Here is an 18,721-nt window from a genome sequence, read left to right as displayed (position 1 = left end):
AAAGCTTTCACTGTATATTACCTCTAGTAGGTATTTACACCCTCCTGCACAATTGTTTTGAACTGTATATATAAACTATAGCCCATTTGCTGGCTGTACTTGATACAACTGAGGGGTTTTTTTTGTCCTTTTAACATTTACTTGCAAACAGATTATCAGTGACATCTATGCACAATTGTGGCATTTTATGACAATTACTAAATAGTGTTGCCTGTAAACATTTTAACAATTATGTTTTAATAACAATGATGCTTTAGAAAAACTCAAGCTACTTATCTGGCAATCAGTCTTGTTGTTTATCTTATCTTTCCAGCATTTCCTGTAACTATTCATTCAGTTTAGGAAGGTCTGAGCTTACATTTCATACTCTGTAAACTATAGTTAATTCTTTTGGCATTTTTCCTTTAATGTGATTGTGATTTGCATAACTATGCATTTATGCAACATAAATAGACATCATTTTACAATTACCTTACATGGATTTCAGTATTTTTTATTTATTTATCTATTTAACTGTCCTGCCATTAATTTTACAAAAACTGTTTGACTAATACCATCTGTGATTTTCTTTATTTTTAAAATTCAGAACTTTAACTGTTTGGTGTTACTATATAATTATAAACAAATTGTAAAAAACAAAATAAATATTAGTTTAACCAACACATTTATATTTATATTATTTATATTTGCTGTTGTCTGACTGTTATTCTTGTGTATTGTAACAGATGTACTCTAAATGAAAAGGGCACACATGCATGTCTGTCTTGTATATGTATATCTTTATAAAAGCATGTCATGTCTTGTGACTTTAAATTTTTACTCTTATTAACTATTTTTATTTAATTTTATACACTAGAACAGGTTTGTTTACCTTTTGACTATGCTAATGAATGGCATTCATATGCTTTACTTTACTGTAGTACTGATAGATGTCTTGCTTTAACTGAATGAAAGTAAAACATTTAAGAATGATTTGTCCAGACATCAGATCCTACCATCCTACCATGTATGTTTAACCATTTTCAAAACATAAACATATTATAAAATATATTTCTTTTGCACAGATTAACTGTGTATTCAGGAAGTTCCCAGTCTCTGTCAGTTCAGCTAATTTATTTCCTTTATCCTGCAACTGCTGTTGAATTTTCTGGAATGTTGTATGGTCTTTCTGACATTCTTTAGTAAGCTGTTCTGCTGAATTTGAAACTCCTATGCACTTTTGAAAAGATGTATGTATAACTTGTCCAAGCTTTCTGAACTCATTGTGTCTGTCTTTTAGAAGTTTACTACATTCCTTTGTAACAAAATGTACTAGGGGTTCTATCAGTAAATGATCTGACTCACATGTGGTGACAGGACATAACTGTTCAACATCAGAATGTAATGGAAACACTTTACCCTTAGTTAATTTTTCAGATCTGTCTTTACAGTCTATTTCTTTCGCAATATGATGCAATATTTTTTATGACATAATACACAAAATGCAGTTTTTGTTGAATCACACAATAAACATTTGTCATATTTCACATGATTTTCTTTGAGATACCAGTCAAATATTGTAATACATTTGCATAATGCCTTACTATGAACCTGCCCTAATAAGGTTTTACATTTACTAATGTGCTGTGTATACCAACATAGCAATTTACTAAAGTTTGGTTTACTCCTGCATGAATTATAAATAATATCCATACTATCTAGTAATATACAACCTGTCTAGGAATACAGAAACTATATATGAATATACAAACTGTCTTAAGAATATAAAAACTCTCTTAAGAATATACAAACTGTTTTAACATCATCCACACTAAATATGTGACACAGAAAAAAGTCTTACCAGTTAGCAAGAAAACAGGTGATCAGGCTGCTATTGCAGATGGCTGGAAATTTTTTAAAGTCACTTGAGAAGCTGGGAAAGCACAACAGACAGTGGACTGATGGGCTAGTGGATATCCCCCTTTTCTTGAAGAATTTATGGCACTGCGAATTTCTTGAACTAGTCTCACTCCGGATTGTAGACGTCTAAAAAACTTTACTACTGAAAGCTGCATAAACTGGAATACTTCTGTTTAGGATTTACACATACGTACAAATGTTAGTTACTGCAATTTGACTGAAGTGACCCTCTGCAGGGCTTACCATCACTCCTTCTGTGTTTGAATGCAGATTGTAGGTTCAAATGCAGGCTAGCTTGCCATTGAAAAATTATATGGAGCTATTCACTCAGCTGCCTCGCCATTGAAAAAATATTTTGATCTTATTGCTTGCTTCTTGCTGTGGGATGGATCTGCAGATCCATCACACCAAGCAAGTAAGCTCCAAGCAAGTAAATAAGTAAATCTCAAAATATTTTTTCATTGAAAAAATATCTTGAGATTTCTCTGCTTACTGCTTGCTTACTGTGGGATTTGAAGTGTTCTTATGACACTCAGTCTTGCTGGCTGGATTCTGCTAAAATTCAAAGTCTAGTTATATTTGCATTCACAGTCTGTTGCATACAGAAACTTGCAGAATATACACTGATGAGAGAATATACTTTGCAGCACTTGTCTTTAAGAGCAGTAACCAATGACTTTTATAATAAATAAAACTGGACAAACGTTGCAGCTTAAAAGTACTGTTCCAACTTTACTTCTCATATAGTACAGATGATGTGAGAGATATAACATTTACCTTGGGACTTATGTCCCTACCAAACCTCTCTAACATAGCTGGATTTATACAGCTCTTTATATATTCTTTTTAGTCATGCATAAACATATTTTGGAGAATTGCTTATCCTGTAGAAACAATACTAAACTTCCTTGTTTAACAATGTCTTGTAAGAGACCAGCTTTTCTGACAGTGTGAATATCCTGTAACAGTGTCCTGATGTCCATGTAGAAAAACATATTTTTGAGGAAACACATTGTCCTGTATTCTATTTGAATCTGTGTATAGAAACATGTGTTCTTATGTCAATGCTGATAAGCATATCCTGTTTTTTATGAAGAAAAACATATTTTTGAGAAAACACATTGTCAGAGATCAGCTTTTGTGACAGTGTGAACATCCTGTATTTTATTTGGATCTTTGTATAAAACATCTATTCTTGTGTCATATCCTGTTTTTCCATGCAGAATAACATGTCATTGTTCTTTAAAAGCAGATTTTGCATTTTTGTTCTTGCATACATCCTGTTTTGAGTCTGTAAGGGAATAATGTCCATTCTTTAAAAGCAGATTTTGTATTTTTGCTCTTGCATACATCCTGTTTTGAGTCTGTAAGGGAAGAATGTCTATTCAGCAGATTCCTTTTCCAAGCCATGATCATTTAGTATGACTGCTGATCACATATTACTTAAACTTTGTTTCTGCATTTAAGCAAGCCTTTTCTTTCAGCATATTTACAACACAATTAATTTCAGATTTATATTCATAAAATCTAACAGTAACAATATGGATGTGCTATAAACAGGGTCAAATGAAGGTGCTAAATGCCTTTCATAACAGTAAAAACATAATTCAATAAAAAAAAAATTAGGATGTCCCACAAACTTTAATTACAGAGCATGTTCTTGTTACAAAGGCTGGTAAGGAACAGGCAGCTCATGATCACAGTTCAGAGGCTAATTCTTTCCTGATCAAGAACATTAGATTTGGTAGTGGTCAGTTTATTTCCTCTGATATACATTATCTTATTGGTTATTTACTATCAGCAAAACATCAATGGATGCATATTTTGGAAAGTACTATTTAGATTAAGTACCATTGTCAAAATCAATGAATACATTTCATATCTCTGTACTGATTTTAATCAAGTTCTTTTCCATTCATTTTCTTTCTTTAAAATAAATATTATTCAAGCCAATGAAGATGATGGTAATGAAGCAGAAGCAGAAATAAAAGATTCTGAAGTGGTACAGGCTATTGAGAATGGAGAGCAGGATGAAGGTATGAAGTTAATGATGTACTTTTTTCATTTAATATGTTCATGTCTTAATAAACAGTGATAATCAGCCAAACAGAAAAAATAAGGAATATGAGTATATTTTTGCACTTGTTCCGTTTCAGTGATACTTAATAACTCTATGCCACATTTATTTATTTGGTTGATTTTATCACTGTTTTTCAGCCTGCATTGTTAAAGAAACCCCATCTGCTTGTTATTGTACTGCTCTTAGGTTGTTGTTTGCCTTGCTTCTGTTCTGATATCAGCCTCCATTTATTTAGGTGGGAACTACTGGTGAATAGCTTTTTGTGATTTTATGAAACAATACAATAAAAAAATCTCTTACAGGTTTTCTTAACTCATCAAGAAAGGAATGCAGTAAGGTTTAGGACATCAGCAAAATAAATTACAAGTATGTTGTGCATGGAGTGATGTTAATACAGATAAAACTTACCCACTGTTTTGGAGTGATTGCGGTTTACTACAAATGAAAAGAAAAGTAACTTTCACCTGTGTCATGTCTTTTTATAATATTCTGTAATGTGACCTAATAGTAAGAAACACAATGCATGGTTCTAGAAGATGTGGTGTCATCCTCTAGCAGCAATGTTTTAAGTCATGAATGTAACAGTGTCTGGGATTGCTTTAAATTCATTGAACTAGCTTGAAACTTCCAGAAAGCCTGTTATGTCCCAGTGTCCACTTCTGGTCACTTTATGATATCTTTGCAGAACCTGTTTATACAGTCTTAACTTAGTTTGTGAAGTAGAAAATGTCACACTAGTGAAGGATTATCTTCATTCACACTAGTTCATGAATATCTCCCTATAGTATAGAGAATGTAGTGTTACTAGGGCAGCTTGGGCAAATACGTATGTGAAGCATCAATAGGGGAAACAAATGAAAAATATGAATATAAGTATGATGTGAAAGATACTGTCAGTAAAATAGCAAAAATGCAATGCTTAACATCATAATGATTACACTCTGGAAAATATTAGTATGCAGAGGAAATAAAAATGGTTTGATTATCAGCACAAAAAGACATCCACAGGGGATATGTGATACAAGAAAAAAAAGATATAAATCAGAGCAAATTAAAGTCATAACACATTTGTAAAACCAATGATAACAAGGAAAAAGAAGAAAAAGTGATTTTTATAAATTAAATGACACTGACTAGAGAAATATAAAATTGCTAAGATATCAAAAACAGATGATGTTCAAAAACTGATGAGGGAAAAAGAATTACAAACAAGGGTAAATATACTAAATTAAGAGGAAGACTGCTTGTATAGGTTGTTATTAAGAGAAGGGTAGCTTTCTCGGGTCTATATTATCTAATCAAAGAGGCATTACAGCAAATGCCTCTTCATCAACCCCTAAAGAGTGAACTGCCAATTATGCAAATGGCCAAATCAGTGTTTTTTTTCCTAGGGAAAAAAAATCACTGATCTGGCCAGAAACGAAACATCACTAACAACACCTCAAAGTGGGGGGCTTCACTCCCCACAGCACCCCACCCACCTAACTAAATATACGAACTATGAGATCGCACTACAGTGGAGAAAGGGGCAAATTCACACTGATTGCCAAGCATTTTTTTCCCTTTGTCTATGTTTACCATGTTTGTACTTAACTTACTAGTGTTTAAAACAATCTGAAAAGAAACTGTTAACTTTTCTGATTAACAGAATACCAAACAAGCAGTTGTGTACCTCTAGAAATAAATAATAAAATAAAAAAAGCTCTTACAAGTTTTCTTAAGTTATCAGAAAAAGGATGCAGTAAAGTTTGTGACATTAGCAAAAGAAATTACAAGTATATTATGCATGGAATGACCTTAATAAAGATGACATTCTCACACTTTTTTAGAGTGGTTGGGGTTTATTGCTCATGTAAAGAAAAATATTTCTAACCTGTGCCATGTCTTTTTTTGATATTTTATAATGTTTAATAATGAGAAATATGGATGATTCTGGAATATATGTGTCATCCTCTGGTAGCAATGCTTTAAGTCATGAACGTTGTTGTGTCTTGGAGTTGTTTTTAATTCACATGACTAGCTTGAAACAACTGGAAAGCATATTTTTTTATTAACCCCAGTGCCTACTTCTTGCCAACTTATTTTATCTTTCCAGGATCTGTTTTTAACATTATTTTATATCCTGTTGCTGACTAAGCTATATTTCTAAAGTAGAAAATTAGAGAGTAGTGAAGGATTAATTTCATTCACACTGGTTAATGAATTCCAATAGTTTTAAAAAGGCAGACGTACTGGAGTAGCTTGGGCAAATAAGAGTGTGAAGCACCAGCAGTTGACACAGATGGAAAATATGAGTGTGACGTGAAAGAAGCAGTCATTTAAATAGGTAAAATATGCAGTGAAGAAGAGCTGAAGTAACAAAAAATCCACGAAAAAGGCAGCAAACAGGCCAGGAACAACCGCCTAGAAAGAGCCAACCACTCGATAGGGACAACCAAGGCAGAAGTAATAAACACCTCCAACAACGAACTCCACAAGGAAACCTTTTATTAACGTCACAGAAATGGTAATACGTTTTCGTCGACAATGCAACTTCATCAGATGGAAACAATCAGTGTGTCCCTGTTTTTTATACACAGCAAAATTGATTGATTGATAAAATAATTAAATAATTAGCCACAAAGCATTTTTTTAAAAAAGGGAACCACTTAGCTGCCAAATGAATGTTAAAAAATATGTTTAAAACAATATACTGTGTCTTGTGATAAAAACCAAATAACCACAGTTACATTTTAAGTCACGAAGAATGTAAATATATGAAACCAATGAAAATATTGGATGTAGCAATAAACAAACAACTATACATGTATACATTTAATACAAATATTGCACCTTCTTGCATAATAAATTGTAAAAATAGAGTTAATAAATATATATATATATATATATATATATATATATATATATATATATATATATATATATATATATTGCTGTAAATGGGTCCTATAAATATACACATTTTATATCCATTAAAAATCAAAAAATGTTAAAAGAATTTTTTATTATTGTTTTAAATACATAGACCAGGTTAATAAAAATGTTTGAATCCTACAACTGGTCTGCCCTTAATTTTAGATAGGGCATAATGGAAATAGATTCGTTCAAGCCTGGAGGTTTGTTGGCTTGCAACAAAATCTGCCAATACGTTTCCCTGTGGGATAGTCGTGCTGCCCAATGGCCTCCCCTAATGTATTTAGTTACTGCTTCCAAAACAAAAAACTTAAAAACTGCAGACTCGCATACGACAACATGTCTGTAAAGTGCATTGGTAGTGCATTGTTTCTGTATTTCATAAAGGTGCTCGTAAATGCGTCTTTTTAATTGCCTTTCCATCTTGCTGACATAGAATGCTTGGCAACATGTACAGATGGCCAAATAAACTATGCCAGTAGAATTACAATTGTAAAAATGGTAGGAGCAAATCTTCCTATTCCTGCTCTCCAGATAAATATGTTCCTGATTAATAACATGTTTGCACTGAGAGCACCTGTCACAGCAGAACGTACCTTTCCTATGATGGTCAATGGTACTATGGTTGGTATTGTGTTCCAATATCCTCTTGATATTAAGTCCCCTTCTATATACAAACTTACAGGTCAGATCTTTTAAATTGTTCAAATCGGTAAAATCCACAAATGATTTCAATTCCTTTTGAGTAATATGTCTGATGTGTCCCGCATCAAGGCTATGTTCTGTAACAAACACCTGATTGGAACCAAATGGGGTAAGAGGACTATAGGTAGAATCTACATTATTCACTGTTTTTTTCTTTCCTAAAATAGGACTAAATCTGGAACCCCTAGCTGACTGAACCTCTTCCCGTACTGAATTAATCAAAGCAATAGGGTATCCCCTGGCTGCAAAAAGGGACGTAAGCTTGTCCCCCTCCTTTTGAAAATTAAATTCATCTGAAGTCATACGGGAAACCCTAACAAATTGACCCTTAAGTATGGACCTCTTTTGAAATTTAGGATGCGAACTGTTATAATGTAGGTAACTATTAGAAAAGCTTGGTTTCCTATATACACATGAATTGAAGCCATCAACTTCCTTGGACAAGGTAACATCTAAATAATTGACTTGGTCTGTTGATATATTGTATGTAAACTGTAAAAAAGTTGTTGTAGAATGTAAATAAGTGACAAAGTTGTCAATACTGTGCCTCGGACCTGTCCAAAAGATGCATATGTCATCCAAGAACCTGGTGTAATGTATCCAATATTTGGAAAATTCACAATTGAGAACTAATTTGTTCTCCCAAACTGACAAAATCATGTCAGCATAGGTGGGGGCACAATTTGCTCCCATGGAGACACCTGATATCTGCTGGAAATACTCTCCACAAAAGTAGATGTAGTTGTTATTCAGAACCAAACCCAATAATTCAAGGATCAAATGGACATCATTGTTAGTGACCCCCTTACACTCCCAGAGAAACTCCTCCATCCAGTTCAGACCTGTCGTGTGTGGAATCACCGAAAACAGATCCACCACGTCAATGGTGACAAAAATTAGGTCAGGCCTGTATAGGTCATTGGTTATGCCCCGTAAAAATTGCCAAGAATCCTTAAGTAACTGTTCCTGTCTCCCCCATAGTTGTTTTAATTTCCAATCCAAAAATTTGGAAAGATTGTGAGTTTTGGAACCCTGAGCAGCTACTATAGGTCTAAGGGGGGGGTGGTCTTGCACATTTTTGTGGATTTTGGGCACACCAAAAACAGTAGGTATTTTGGGATGGGGGTTGTCCAGATATGAATAGAGTTCAAATTCAACAATTTCTTGGTCCAAGAGGTCTTTGATAGCCAGGTCAATATTTTTGTATGAGATGTGCACCTCGTTTAATGAAGCAGTAGTGTATTTTTTAGTGTCCTGTAATAAACTGTACATTTTGGCTTCATATAGTATTTGATCCATAATGACAATACCGCCGCCTTTGTCAGGTTCCATAACTCTGACCGATGGGTCAATACTTAGTTCAGTCAGGAGAGAGGTTTCAGCCTGATTAAGGTTGGAAACGCATTGGGTCTTACTCTTACTACCACGTATCTGTTGTTCAATCCTGTTTTCCCAGTTCCTTAATTGCAAATGTAGAGGGGGATTGTAGGTATTAGATTTCCTAAGCATAAGACCCTGCCCCATGTTGGTAGACCCAAACAGATTCTGTAAATTCAGTTTGCGTATAAAAAGTTTTACGTCCAAAATTGTGTTGACTAGACTACTACCCCTACTAGGGACAAATTTGAAGCCCTTGGTAAACAGTGAAAACCATGTCTCAGTGATGATGGCATTACTGTAGTTGTATATACGGTAACCGTTCAATGTATGCATGGAATAATCACCATATTTCTAACCTGTGCCATGTCTTTTTTTGATATTTTATAATGTTTAATAATGAGAAATATGGATGATTCTGGAAGATATGTGTCATCCTCTGGCAGCAATGCTTTAAGTCATGAACGTTGTTGTGTCTTGGAGATGTTTTTAATTCACATGACTAGCTTGAAACAACTGGAAAGCATATTTTTTATTAACCCCAGTGCCTACTTCTTGCCAGCTTATTTTATCTTTCCAGGATCTGTTTTTAACATTATTTTATATCCTGTTGCTGACTAAGCTATATTTCTAAAGTAGAAAATTAGAGAGTAGTGAAGGATTAATTTCATTCACACTGGTTAATGAATTCCTATAGTTTTAAAAAGGCAGACATACTGGAGTAGCTTGGGCAAATAAGAGTGTGACACAGATGGAAAATATGAGTGTGACGTGAAAGAAGCAGTCATTTAAATAGGTAAAATATGCAGTGACAAACATCATAATGCTTAAACTCTAAAACAATTACTATGGAGGACATAAAAATTGTTTGATTTTGAACATAACAATACCTCTACTGGTGATAAGTGATACAGGAAAAAATATATATAAATAGCAACAAATTAAGTGGTGGTGCTGCGGTAGCGTTGTTGCCTCACAATAAGACGTTGTCCTGTTCGATTCTCAGCTAGAGCGTCTTCTGTGTAGAGACATGCGTGAATGGGCGTACCTTCGTTGAAGGTTGTGCATCAGGGCCGGCATCTCGGCACATAAAAATCTAAGGCCTGGCAGCGGCCTTAGGTCAACTGGTGCCCTAGGCAAAAGGGCTCCACGGTGTCCCCCACCACACTACCTGGTGCCCTCATCCTGGTCTAAATACATCAAATAAATACTAGAAAAATGCCCCTGCTAGACCGGCGCCCTAGGCGGCCGCCTAGTTGGCCTATGCCTAAGGCCGGCTAAATCATTAGCGGACCGGAGTTCCGCTGTGGCGATCCCTAACCGGGAAAAGCCGAAAGACACAACAACATAGTGCAACAGTAAAAGTAATGCAAACAGGGGAAAGGAAGAAAAACTCTTGTATATAAATAAAAAGAGAATGACTGAAGCAATATAAAAATTTTAGGACATCAAATAAAACAGATGATATTTAAAAAGAGATTTGTGAATAGAATGACTAAAATGTGTGAATATACCAAATTAAGAGAAACCTATCTATAGAGGCTGTTCTTAAGTGATAGATAAGCTACTGAGGTTTGAGCATCAGTGTAAATATGATTTCATGATTTATGAGAAGAGTTAAGAGATTTATATTGCTCCAGTTTCAAAAAATGCAGTTGATTTTTTTATCTTTCTTTTTTAATTTAATTTTTTGCTTGTTTATTTTTTAAAGAACTAGTATTTGAAATAATTTTGGTACAGCATAAGTTATACCACAGTTCCAAAATAAAACACAGCAAATGGATATCATTTGTAAAATCAGTTCAGCAGTACTAAAATAGAAAAAGGAGAATGGACAGAGCAGAAAATGATTCTATTATAAGAGCAATTGCAACATCACCCTAACACTGAGGTGTAGTTTTGGCATGAAATAAGATACATCTTTTTAGATATAAATTGCTAATGTTCAATTAACTCCATTAAAAGCTTATTCATTTTTGAATTATAGTTCTGTATTATTAATTTTACAGCTGTGTGGCATGAGTTTTTAATATCATTATTTATAATTTTTACACTGTGCAGTGTGCAGTGTAATGCCAAATACAGATTTGTTTGATATAGATTTGATCTTAGTTTATTGTTAGGCTTTGTGTGATTTCTTTTGATTAGTGAGTAGGTGGGATCTAAAAACCTCAATATGTGGTAATAGATGTTTACGTGGGTAATAATCCAAATTTGTTATAAAGACAGAAGAATGATTGCATAGTATAGCTTTCTAACAGTAAAATGAGTCAATAAAAATTTCATATGCAGTAAAAACCTTAATCTGCGCAGCAAATACTTGTTACAAAACCTGGTATGTAAGTAGAAGCTTTTGACATGAGTTCTTGAAATGTTTCTTTTCTGATTGAGGGAATTTGTTGTTAAGATATATCAGAACATTTCTTTCTTTGGTGTTGAAGCGTATTGCTTATTAATATGCTTTCCTTTGAAGAAATCAATTGCACTGCATAAGCTTTAGTGAAACATCAATAGACACATATCTGAAATGTGGTATTGAAATTAAGATCCATTGGTGAAGTCTTTATAATATTTTTAACACGTCTTTATAAAAAAATAAAAAATAAATAGAAAATTAAATTACAGGAATTTGAGATGTTTGTCATTTACAAGTATTAATTATAGTGGAGAAGAGGCCAAAGAAAGAAAGAAAGAAAAAAGTTCCCTTACAATGTCTGGCACAAAACTGAAGGATAATGAGTAGGGCATTAATGGTAATATAAAACAACACTACAAAAATTCTTGAATTATAGACATACCCCCGGATTTATGAAGCCCTTTATAGTGTGCAGGATTAGTTTAAGAGCTATTTTTGGCAATATGGCCGACGTGCGATCCAGGAACGAGCTCCTGGGAAGTGCACGTGAGCTCTTAGGCTAATCCTGCACGGACCAAGCTCCTGTATGCAAATTACCCTCATTTACAGGTGGAAATCATGCAAATGAGGGTAATATGTGATCCAGGAAGCTGGCCAGCCATCCATGCAGGACGAGTGCAGTGTGCAGAAATGTACTTGGTTAGTAACCGAGTACAGTTCTGCAATCTACAAAACAGAGCTATGATAGCTCCAAATAAAGGCTGCATATCATTGAGGAAGCATGCCAATGTCCAAGTAGAAGGCCATTGGCATTGTAAAATGTAAAAAAAAAAAAATAAACAACTTTTAATTTTCTTTTCGCCGAGCTCACCTGGTTAAGCATAGGGCAGTGACGCGCAAACGGGATCGGGGGGGGGGGATTAATAAAATAAACCTAAAATAAGCATTCTATCTAAAATCAGTATTCTGCCATGCAAGTCAATGGCAGTCAGAAGACAACCTGGCCAGTGAGTAATGGTTGCTAAGTGGGGAGGCTCAGTGTGGGACATGTAACTATGCATTAGCAGGCAATCCTATGCAAATGAGGGAAGGATTAGTAAATCCCAGATTTTATCAGGGTGTGAGGCAGGTCCCAAGGGTGTAAGAGTATAAATAGCTGGGTGCAAGAATAGGATATAGGTGACATCATGGGGATGTGTGTCAGGCATACTGTAAGTGGATTTGAGACGTGTGGCTCGGGATTACTCCTAGTGTAGCACAGCTAAGCTAGGGGTGTGTCTAAACCTGCCTAGCACTCTTTACAAAATGTAAGCAGGTGTGCGCACCATGCACTGGGTTGTACAGGAAGAAAAAGGAAGTTAACCAGGAAAAAGCAGCTCTGTGCACATTTGAGCACTCTGTTTGTGCGGCGCACACATGGGCCTAAACAGGGAGGCTATGGGAAGGGAAAACAGCAGTAGATAATCAAGGAGAACTACCTGAGCTGCCAGGTGAAATGTATCAGAATCAGCTAATCACACAGGAAGCAGACCAGCCCAGCCCAGAACACCAGTATAAATCAAGCAAACACCTACCCCCCTGGTTTTTCCACACTCTACACCACTGGTATATACAAGCGGGGAAGTTTTAAAACCAAGCCTACAAAATGAGAATGGCTGCAGCAGGCAACATAGAACAACATGTGCAAGAGGCTGAGGGTGGTGAGAATGTCAATGCTGCTGAACAACCCACAGTGAGGAGACAGAGAAGAGTGTACAGACCCAGGGTAACCTACCAAGGGCTACATGAGCTGGAGATAGTGGAGCGCTATAGGGTGGAGAGAGACCTCCTACAGCAAATCATTAAGATGTGCAGGCCACACCTGACAAACCACACTGGCCAAGGGGAACCCATCCCAGTGAATACCAAGGTATGTGTAGGCCTAGGTATACTAGCCACAGGTACCTCCCAAACTACAACTGGGGATAACATGGGCAACTCACAGGCATCAGCATCTTAAGTATTTCACCAGTTCCTGGATGCCATGTCAGCACATGCCAGCGAGCACATATATTTCCTCAGCACACGTGAGGTGCTGACCTGCAGTATGCATCTTTTCCACCAAATAGCTAACTACCTGGGGTAGTGGGTGCTATAGAATGCATGCACTTATGCATCAAAGCACCACTCGGTGAGCAGGGTAGGGCCTATATCAACTGCAGGGGCATCCTCTCCATCAACTGCCATGTCGTATGTGATGCCCAGGGCATTATACTGAATGTGTGTGCTGGCTGCCCTGGAAGCTATGATGATTCACACATATGGCAGCTGTCGCAGCTGTACCACAGATTTGCCAATGTGGACATCCCCTACGGTCACCTAGTGGGGGATGCTGGGTACCCACTGGAGCCGTGGCTGATGACACCCATCAGAAATGCACACACACCTGAACAACAATGCCATAATGATGCACATGCACAGGCCAGACATATAATTGAGCATGCGTTTGGGATGCTCAGGTCACGGTTCCGGTGTCTGGACACATCCGGTGGAACTCTGTAGTATTCACTAGCTGCATGTACCCAAATAGTAATGGTATGTGCTATGCTACACAATATGATCCTGTGGAAACAGCTGCAGCAGGAACAGCATGGGGCAGGGCCACACAGCCCCCCACCAATGCCAAGGCCTGTACAGGTACAGAGTGACTCGGAGAAGGAACAACCTGAGCCTGCTCCAGTAGGCAGAAAGGGGGGTGTGCCCAGTATGCCCTGACCTTGGCAAAGAGGCAATGCATAGCATATGCACTGACACTGTAGGGACCCAGGAAATTACACCTCTCTCTGACTTGCACAGACAGTAAAGGGGATGCCAAACATGACACTACCTGTGCCAAACCATGTATAGGGAGTGTACTGTGTGCATCCAACATAGGCAGCCTCCACCACCATCCTCAAATCCGGCACACCCTCAAGGTAAGTCAATCAACCTACCAATTGTCAAATGGAGTAGAATGTGTTTTTACCTGTGGTTATGGTATGGATGTGAACATGCAAGGGAATCGGGTGGCTGGATGTCAAGGCAGCAGAGAGTAGACAACTATAGTGGCAGCATGAGATCTGTAACACATACTGGAGTCACCATAGTAGCCAGTGCTACACAGGGTGACAAAACCCACTGCAGTAAATGGCCTGAGCAACAGGGGTGTCCATAAGAGCCACACATACCAGTCAGGAAGGATCACATACCCAGCAACAGTCTCAGCCAGCAGGACAGGTGAAGACAAACACAAACAAATGCTGTACTATGGCCTCCAAATGTGCCCTATGGTTAACTCCTCCCCCAGACCTACACAGACAGACTGCAGCAGGCCAAGCAGTTGGATGTAAATTGTGAAGGCTAGGAAGTCAGACATCAATATGTAGGTAAACAAAGCCAGGATCTGTACTACACTGGTAAGCCCTAGCCAACAGGATAGGTAAGACTACAGACAGAAATGGAGTACCTGACTTACTAGTACAGTCCTAGCAAATGTGTACAAGTGTCAGGTGTGCCCCCCCATCCAACGTACATGTACAGTAACAGTCAGGTGTGCCGCCCCACTCCTGCATAGAACAGTAGAAACAGTCAGGTGCCCCCCCCTGCTATGCAGAAATGTAGCAACAGTCAATGGCAAACGACCGATGGATACCCTGCAGACACAGCATGCTACCTGTTGGTGTACAACAAAAGGTCAGCACTGCAGTACAGACAACCTGGACGTGGTCCACACATGCAACATAGATGCCCATACTGGGCATGCTCACACACTTAGAGGAATGAAGGCAATGTGAGGCAACAACATACTGAGAGATCATACTGGGCATGCTCACACACATGAAGGCCATGTCTGCAAACACCAGTGGACCAGACATATCTGGAAGTTGCAGTTCTCAGTGTGAACACATGTCAGTATGCACCACTCCTGCCTTGCACACACAGTGGATAGGAATGCAGACAAATATGTAAGGACAGCACACTATAATAAGCCACAGGCACATGAGCATAGATGTGTGGAAGAGAGTGACCGTGACAAGGAGCCATGCAGGTCTGTCCCAACTGGCACACAGCCTAAGGGCCCCCAACACATGAAGTGCGGATGTAACCCACTGCGCATACTAGCCACCAGTACCTGTCAGCATAACAGACTATTTGGTGTACGTGCCAGCTGTGCATCAAGACTGTACAAGGAAGCAGCCATCTAGTAGCTGTATACATGCACCTGTGACATATGACCTCGTGTGTGCCCACATGTGGCATGTCAACCCCTACATGAATGGGGTATGGCCCATGCACACACATTCATCCAATCTGAATTGCACCTTTGGGAGAGCTATAGCTCAGTGCAATGCATGGCATGTTCCATAACTGCATACTGCTGTAGTGACAGAGTAGTTAGGTAGTAGTACCAACCTCAGAACTGTCTATTGTGTGAGTGTGTCTGCCTCTGACTGTGTAGAGTGAAATGCTTGTTAGACTATACACACTCCGTGCAATACATATATATATTCCACTTTGGCAAAGCTGCTGATGTCACTCACCTAGAAGTACACCTCTGGGAACATGAGAAACGTAATTGCAGTGGTGCTTCCTGTAACTGCGTACTGCTATAGTGTGGTAAACTAGTTAGGTAGGTGTTCAAACCCCAGCCCTGGCAACTATGTGTGTGTGTGTGTGTGTGCGTGTGTGTGCGTGTGCATGTGTGTGTGTGTGTGTGTGTGTGTGTGTGTGCGTGTGTGTGTGTGTGTGTGTGTGTGTGTGTGTGTGTGTGTGTGTGACTAAGTAGAGAACAATGCTTTTTAGGATACTCACACTCCATACAATACAAATACACTACTTTGTCAAGGCTGCTGTCACTCATCTAGAAGTACACCTCTGGGAAATTGATAGCCCAGTAATCGCCATAGTGCATTCTGTAACTGCGTACTGCTGTAGTGTGATTTAGAACGATGATAGTGTTCCATCTCCATCCATGTCAGTTCCGGATGTATTGTGTGTGTCTCAGTGTCTGTGTATGGAGCAATGCATTATAGGCTACTCACTCGCAGTATATTACAAATGCCCTACTTTGGTAGTCCTGCTGATGTTATTAATTGTGAAATACACCTTTGAGGAAGATGCACTTCAGTAATGTTCATGGTGTGTAATATAACTGCATAGTGCTGTAGTGTAGTAAACCAACTAGGTAGGGGTTCTACTCCCAGACATGACAGGTGTGTGTGTGTGTGTGTGTGTGTGTGTGTGTGTGTGTGTGTGTGTGTGTGTGTGTTTGTGTGTTTGTGTGTTTGTAACTCGTATCCTGTGTAGTGGTGGTTGTGAGTCTGTGACAGCTGTGGGCAATGTGGAGGGGTTTTGCTAATTTCATTTATGGTGGCCCTACTATATATCACAATGTCAACCATACAGGGATAACAGATGTAAATGGCTGAGAGGCTGGGGTGCAAAGCCATACCCATACATGTGACATCAAGGCCTGCCAATCACAGTTAACAACCCCACTGTGCCTTCACATGTGACTCACAATGGGCCTAACATGCCTGACAACATGGCCTGTATGGACAGATGACACTGACATCAGGAAATGCTGTTAGCATGCTATCAATGTGGGTGCAGGGTAAATCTGCTGACTAGTACCACTCCCTGCCACATGTGTGCAAGACTAGCACATCTGATGATAAGTTGTGCTCACAGCATGGGCCAGACACCCCAGGAAAAGTTCCACATGTCACTGTACATGCATGTGGGAGGTGTGCACATTTTAGGCACCATCCAAGTCATGGACTAGGGAACACATACATGGCAAGTGATGCACAGCATTAGTCACACACAATAGTCACCCTGGTGCCTGGAAGACGGATGCAATACCCACCTGTGCAGGCAAATGCAGAAGCTACAGGCCTATGCCACAATGCATACCATAGTCATGTGGGCTGATGCCAAGGTATACCCATCGCCTACCCATGTATAGCCAGCTGGCACTGTTGACCACCACACACCCATGCAGACATGCACCCATGCATGTTCGAACTGGACCCTGTGTTTTTATGTGTGTGTTGTATGGTGCATATGTCCACATCCACATGCACTACTCCCCCCAGGGCACAGTGAAGGATGCCACCTTATGTCTGACACCCCCTCATATTCACTGCCATACGACCTCCGTATCACCAATGTGGTGCATGTGTTCCCTGCACATTGATGTGTTGTGGCAATCCCACTAGTGACAGGTTGCACTCCTAGCCCTGCCAAGTGTGTTAATGTGTGTGTGTCCCTGCATGAGTGTGCCTGTGCTGACGCTAGCACCTGTTCATGCAGACAGGCAAGTGTATGTCACCTATGGTATATCTACCGTATCCTTGTTGCAGATGTCACTCACCATCACATATATGTTCTGAGTGCTCCCCACCAGATACCTTATGTGGCACATCCAATAACAGCATTGGACTGTGATAGCACTACATAGCTGCTGGGTGTTTGATACCCTGTGCTGGTAGGTGTGTGACACAGACATGTGTCAGTTTTACCCTCCCACCCCTCCCTGACATGTATTCGCCTCTGACTGCCTCCCCCACTCCCTCTCTGGTGGATGTGGAGGCCCACACCTGCATTGCTGAGGCAGCAGCATGTGTATTTAACATGATGCTCATGATCAGCTGATGGCCTCTGCATGAATTGCAGGCCTTCCCTAGCCGATTGCATGTGGAGCAAGTGTGGTAACATTCCCATAGCCAATTGCATGGAAACACGCTCCACTACCTTGGAACATCCTGGTGGTGTTGGCCCTTGTCTGTCACTGAGAGCAGGAGCTAGAACTGTCGCTTGGCAAACAGCATTTCAGATGGGTTGGGGATTTACCTCTAACAACATACACTGTGGGATGACGGCAACAAATAGGAGGGGGATGTGCCTGACCTGATTATGAACTGTAAGTGCTGCTATACTGCATATGGAGTCATGTTGGATTAACAGTGTTTGTCTGGATATGCTTGTCATACATGTCACAATACCTGCCATGTCAGTTCCATGTATATCAGGAATCCCCATCTGCAGGCTCACCTGCAGACTGGGCAGTGTTGTGCCTTTGGTGTCATGTGTTAGCCATGATGCATCTATCCATGGAATGCAGAAGGTACTGTGAGGATTGCAGTCTGTTGATGGTGAAGGCCGTGACAGTTACTGACTACATATCCCTCATTGGACATATGTTGCAACAAACCCCGTTACAATGGTAGATTAATGAGGGTCTCACAGCAACATGTCTATACTGGACCTGTGTATGTGCTGTTAGCCACACCTCTGTCAACCTTTCTATATATGTCATGCATGAAGTGGTACATATGTGCTGCAAATAGTGTCAACATATCTGATAACAC

At 39.0% G+C, this 18,721-nt stretch overlaps 1 protein-coding gene across 9 annotated transcripts in view; it reads left to right on the top strand.

Annotated features, from left to right (window-relative positions):
* Positions 1-18,721, top strand: part of LOC122798462 (uncharacterized protein DDB_G0290685-like) — a 416,297-nt gene that overhangs the window by 135,012 nt on the left and 262,564 nt on the right. For all 9 annotated transcript variants that reach the window (XM_044067407.1, XM_044067410.1, XM_044067408.1 and 6 more), the window contains exon 4: positions 3,849-3,935. In XM_044067407.1, the coding sequence (XP_043923342.1) occupies positions 3,849-3,935 (87 nt within the window). The remainder of the gene's footprint in view (positions 1-3,848; positions 3,936-18,721) is intronic.

This window comes from Protopterus annectens, chromosome 3.part1 (assembly GCF_019279795.1).
Source record: "Protopterus annectens isolate FY-2018-M chromosome 3.part1, PAN1.0, whole genome shotgun sequence".
Taxonomy (NCBI): domain Eukaryota; kingdom Metazoa; phylum Chordata; order Ceratodontiformes; family Protopteridae; genus Protopterus; species Protopterus annectens.
The sequence above is the reverse complement of the archived record's forward strand: the minus strand, read 5'-3'. Positions and strand labels throughout refer to the sequence as shown.